The 6,000-nt window shown below is 35.9% G+C and overlaps 1 protein-coding gene across 2 annotated transcripts in view; it reads right to left on the reverse strand.

Moving 5' to 3' along the window:
* LOC125269740 (secretin receptor) overlaps positions 1 to 934 on the reverse strand; it is a 40,246-nt gene extending 39,312 nt beyond the window's left edge. The window contains exon 1 of one of the 2 annotated variants that reach the window (XM_048192694.1): positions 549 to 934. In XM_048192694.1, the coding sequence (XP_048048651.1) occupies positions 549 to 611 (63 nt within the window). In that variant the 5' untranslated portion in view covers positions 612 to 934. The remainder of the gene's footprint in view (positions 1 to 548) is intronic. The other variant, XM_048192695.1, reaches the window with a different exon arrangement.
* Positions 935 to 6,000: the final 5,066 nt, after the last annotated feature.

Here is a 6,000-nt window from a genome sequence, read left to right on the forward strand (position 1 = left end):
TAGAGTATTAATAGACTGTCAGGTTAGGGTTATTAGAAGTTGACATGTAGTTGCAAAGTTACTTATTGTTAATAAAATGTCTGAAGTGGACCATCGAAATTAAGTGTTACCAAAATGCGTCATATTTTGCTAATATTTTAGTAATAGAAAAATCATTCAAACGCAGTAAAGTCACACTAGCATACATTTAGACGAGTCAAGACAACCACATTTGAACAAAGTCTGAAGATTTTAAAAGGATTTTATCTGAAGCCTCAGGACAAGGGGATTTTGTAAATTCGGGCCAAGTTGTCACACGTTTTGTATGTTGTAATTTCATACCATTTATTATTCAAATATCATTTAGTGAGAACAACAGTTTGATATTTAAGTAATTTTTGTTGTTTCATGGTCTGTTTTGCGTTTAAACAAGTAACAAACCCCATATAACATGACAACATGCCCCTCTGTTTGCTATAAAAGAACATTAAATAAACTTTATATCGTATAAAACATCTGCAGGACGTCACCTGTATCATGTTCAACATAGGCTACTGCTCTGAACTCACGTGAGAATAGACGTGAAGTAAAGCAGCGACAGCAACCAGGTGTAAAACGGCAGTAATCTTCATTTACAAATCTTCTGACGGTAGAACTCGACAACAGCCCAATAATTCCCCTCTTCTGATGGAAAAATCTTCAGGCGCTCGGTCACTCTGAAGGAAAGTTTCATCTCCTCTCGCGCATTCCTTGACGCTCGAGCGCAGTGAACAGACATGAATGTGCGCGCGACGCGTCCGGTCAGCCTCAGCGCATGAACGACTGATGGTCTTCGCTGACATCTCCTCCAAACATCTATCTGACTATTAAGTGCGCTCAGGTGCGCGCTTCTCTCAGCACAACCTCTGATTCACTCCTAACTCTCTGCTGAACTCAGTTATTGCGCACAAAGAAAATGTTATCGTATAATCAGTGAAACGTCTTTTAAGTGCACTTTAACAAGGCAATACATATTCCAATTTCCCATGGGTAATTGCATAATTTTAATTAATAACTAGATTGTTAATTTTTCTGAAGACAATGTAAAATGTACATTTTCTGAAGAAAATGTTTTATTGTCTATAATGCTATGCAATAGCTAAGGTGCTCTGAATTAATTTCACACATTTGCTCTATGGTTGCTAAGGTATTCACATTTTGATATTGGTTGCTATATCGTTGTTAGGTGGTTATTAGGATCTCTCCATAAATGGAATTATATGGGATATTTTTTATGTTTTCCAGAATAACATTGTACCCCACTGACTTTCTTTACATGGATAAAAACTGAAACATTTTGCTTATGTGTTTCATGAAAGAAATGCATACATGTATTGAATGCAATTTTCATTTTTCACTTTACATTTCACAAATAATTATAAAGAAACAACATGTAACACATTGATTGAATATCAACCTTTTAAGTGGAAATACTGAAATATTATTTTCATGTAACACACTCCAATAATCTTTGTTTTATTTACAAAAATCGAAAAATCCGTCTTTTTTTAAACAGAGTATCCATTTAAGGATGAGTGATAATTGTGATAGTAAGCATTAATCTCAAACAATCTCAGCCTTAAGTCTAAATGTTGAACACTACATGTGGATACAGGACAACATGATGTGTGAAGATGTGGCCTGTCCATGGCCATCTCGTTTCCTGCGACTACAGAATGATATATTTAGTTTGAGTTCAAATATTTAATTGGCTGAATAACAGCATTCCATGTGTGCTGATATACAGTCTAGTGGTGCTGGAACTGTTCACTGTTTGTATCACTCAGCTTCTGTTCATTCCAGTCAGACTGACTCTGTAGTGGTGGGAATATTTTCGCAAGCCTTCGTCATCAGAAGAATATCCGTGTACTGTATTTATTTTTTATTTTTTTGCAGAAATTAGTTTATTCACAACCGTACCCTGGGAGCGTCGATTCACAAGGTAGTCTTGGGGTGTACTCACACTAGGCATGGTTGCCTTGAACCGATTGCCTAAAGGGCTTAAAGGTTACATTGGTACACCAGGAGATGAGATTCATGAGTGAATCATTGAATCATTCACTCAACCAGTTTGTTTTAAAATTCATGCAGGAACAAAACATTGGCACAGTGTTGCATGGTTAATTCTCCTTTGAGACTTTGCAAAAACAGAAAATTTGGCAATATTGTTTCTAAGATGTAACCCAGCAAGCAATAGCGGTCATTTCATCGTCTCGGTTAACTATAGACCCCATATAGTCCGGCTAAGAAGTAACCCACTTCTAGCCAAAATAACCTTGAATTTGGTTACATGTCATTTTTGCCAAAAAACTTGCAAGATGTATGATATTCCATCATATAAGCAAACTCAGCAGTGATTACAAGGTGTTTGTAAATATGCTAGTTAAATTTTCATTGACAGACCAAATTTTGCCTTGTTTTAGCCTAGACATCAGGGCAGTGTTTGGATGGCTATTAGACGTCTTTTAAATGGGATGTTACTCAGTATTAACTTATTTTTTTATCAGGCTGTCATCTAAAAGTAATATCACATTATTGTGCTTTTGGTCTGAATATCAGTATAACATGAGTTTTGTTCCAGTTCTTTGGTTTTAAATCACGTCAGCATTTCATTTCCTGTGCTACAGGATGTGCTGAGTTTCATTGAAAACACTTAGTGTCCACACCAAGTGCTGTTCAATAACTGTATGCAATAACTTATGGTGAGTGCTTAAACAATCATTTAATTAATGATTAAACATTCTCTCCTTCTCTCTCTTGTGTTCTAGAGGCGATGAGATACTTATACCACCCATTTAAACAGATTTAGATAAACTCTTATTGCTCTTTACAGCCTTTAATAAAAAGCCCTGCTTTCCAATATTCAGAAACGGCAAGCGGTGGATCACACTGACAGCTGTGTGCTGTATTGCTGAGTTGATGTTCCACTTGCCATATTTGGAAATACAGACACATTTGGAGCATATTATGATATAAAGATTGTATGTAAGCTCTCAAGAAGTGCTGCTTTGACTCTAAAATGTAGGACAACAGGATGTTCTCAAACAAGTAACAAGCGTTTGGGTTAGTTTTGGTGGACAGAAATGTACCTGATGTCAAACCTTTTTCAGTCTCGTATACGCTTCCCAGGTCCCACACGCACACACAGGCCTGCAGTATGCGGAAGTCTGTAGATTAATGTCTGCTTGCCCTTCTGCAAACTGACGTGTGTGCTGTCTCTCTTTGATCAATGAGCTGCTTTTTTATTGACTTGATAACAAGATTATTCTCACCAGACAAAAGCGTGTCTGTGTGAACTTGTCTTCACAATGAAAACAAAAGAGATTGGGTCCTGCTGCTTCCTATGGTCATTTTGCCATCTATACAGGTGCATACAAGTGCAATCAAACAAGTGATGTGGGTTCACAACCCCATTGCCCCCTTTGAAAAAACATTGCTGCAATTAATTATAACAACTTAAAATTTGTTGAGATAACTTAAATATCCAACTAAAGTTAACTAAACTTCAAATTTTAAGCATGAACATTTACTTTTTTTAACCCTTGTACTATGTTGAAAACCCTGTAACACCTTTTGTGTTCCTTGTCAAAAATGACCAGCCTTTTAAAAATTGCTTGTAATACTTCTGCTATATTATCAACAAATATTGGATTCAAACATTTTATCAACTTGTTTTCTTTCAAATAGCAGGTTTTATATTTATTTTTGAAACTGACTGATCGTAGGTCTCATTGATCTGAGGATAAAGTTCATCTCTGAAAAAGAAAGCTTGTAATACTCAAGATAGTTTGAACATGTGTGTGTGCTTGTTTTTGTGATTTATGAGGACACATTTGTATAATGACATGGGTATTACACTGGTATTATGATGTAAACATGAAATATGAGGACATTTCATGAGTCCTCATTTGTAAAAAAAGCTTTAAAAACATACTAAACAATGTTTCATTAAAAATGTAAAAATGCAGAATGTTTTCTGTGATGGGTAGGGGAAGTGTGGGAGAGAAAATAAGGTTTAGTACAGTATAAAAACCATTACGCCTATGGAATGTCCTCACTTTGATAGCAAAACAAACCTGTGTGTGTGTGTGTACAGTACTGTGCAAAAGCCTTAGGCCACCATTAGATGTTGTTTTAGCAATGGTACAGTATAATGACCTTATATAATTATTTCTCAGTTTCTATAGGCAGTTTCTATAGGCTAAAAATAAAATAGTGACCTCTTGAGCAATAACAGGAATCTGGCTCTCTTAAACCTAAATGAAACAGAAAAGGGCTGGAAGGCCAAGAAAACTTTCAAAATCTGATGAGAAGTTTCTTCTTTGAGAAACTGGAAGAAGTCCAGGAGGTCACAAAAAATACTGATTTTTGCTTAAAAAAAAAGCAATTTTTCTGTGTCTTTAAAAATGTATATATATATATATATATATATATATATATATATATATATATATATACATTTTTGTGTACATATTGTCTGTATTTTCTGTTTGTATCATAATAAAGACCACAAAATAAATATGGATGGTCATTAAAACTTTGCTAAAACAACAAAGCTGGTGGCGGCATAAGGCTTTTGCACAGTACTGTATATATACCTTATTAGGTACACCTGTTCAACTGCTCATTAATGCAAATATCTAATCAGCCAACCATGTGGCAGCAGCTCAATGCATTTAGACATGGTCGAGATGATCTGCTTAAGTTCAAACTGAGCATCAGAATGAGGAAGAAAGGTGATTTAAGTGACTGTGAACGTGGCATGGTTGTTGGTCTGAGAAACTGCTGATCTACTGGGATTTTCAAGCACAACCATCTCTAGGGTTTACAGAGAATGGTCTGAAAAAGAGAAAATATCCAGTGAGCGGCAGATCTGTGGATGAAAATGCCTTGTTGATGTCAGAGGTCAGAGGAGAATGATCAGACTGATAGAAAGACAACAGTAACTCAAATAAACACTCGTCTCAACACAGGTCTGCAGAAGAGCATCTCTGAACACATCCAACCTTGAAGCAGATGGTCTACAGCAGCAGAAGACACACCGGTGACACTCCTGTCAGCTGAGAACAGCAAACTGAGGCTACAGTTCACACCGACTCACCAAGATTGGAAAAACGTTGCCTGGTCTGATAAGTCTTGATTTCTGCTGAGACATTCAGATGGCAGAGTCAGAATTTGGTGTAAACAACATGAAAGCATGGATCATCCTGCCTTGTATCAGCGGTTCAGGTTGCTGCTGGTGTAATGGTGTGAGGGGTATTTTCTTGGCACTCTTTGGGCCTCTTAGTGGCATTTATACGTTGTTTTATGTTTGTATTGTTGCTGACCATGTCCATCCCTTTATGACCATCTTCTTCTTCTGATGGCTACTTCCAGCAGGATAACACACCATATCACAAAGCTGATATAAACTCAAACTGGTTTCTTGAACATGAGTGAGTTCACTAAACTCAAATGGCCTCCACATCTTTGAACATTATTTTAAATACTAAAGATATTTTAATATTATATTATATATGAATGATCTTTGAATGATCTAAACATATTCCCTGTACTCAGTTACTGAATTCAAGTGTATTGTGTTTCAGATGGCTAGCTCAAATATTATGTTTATGAGAATGGTACAGTGCTTATAATAATCATATAAAAGAAAGAGACTGTAGTGCATTAAGATCTCAGTTTACAGGATTAAGTCATTTATCCAATTACAATACTTTATAAAGAAAGGACTACAAGGGTTGTGTGCAACACATTTATTGATTGTTGAGTCACATGTAAAGAGAAAGAAGACAGTGTGGTTTAATTACTGTAATAAATTATTACAAGAGTGACTGTGTTACTGACAACAGCACAACTTTGTCCATCTCATTGTTTTGTAGGGTGGTGGATGGGCTACATTGCCATGAAAATGTAACACTATAAACGCAAAAACCTCTAAAAAACTGTAAAAAGCTTTTTTTTTACAGCTCAAATAATACACAA

The sequence above is a fragment of the Megalobrama amblycephala genome, linkage group LG6 (assembly GCF_018812025.1).
Source record: "Megalobrama amblycephala isolate DHTTF-2021 linkage group LG6, ASM1881202v1, whole genome shotgun sequence".
NCBI classification, from domain to species: Eukaryota; Metazoa; Chordata; class Actinopteri; order Cypriniformes; family Xenocyprididae; genus Megalobrama; species Megalobrama amblycephala.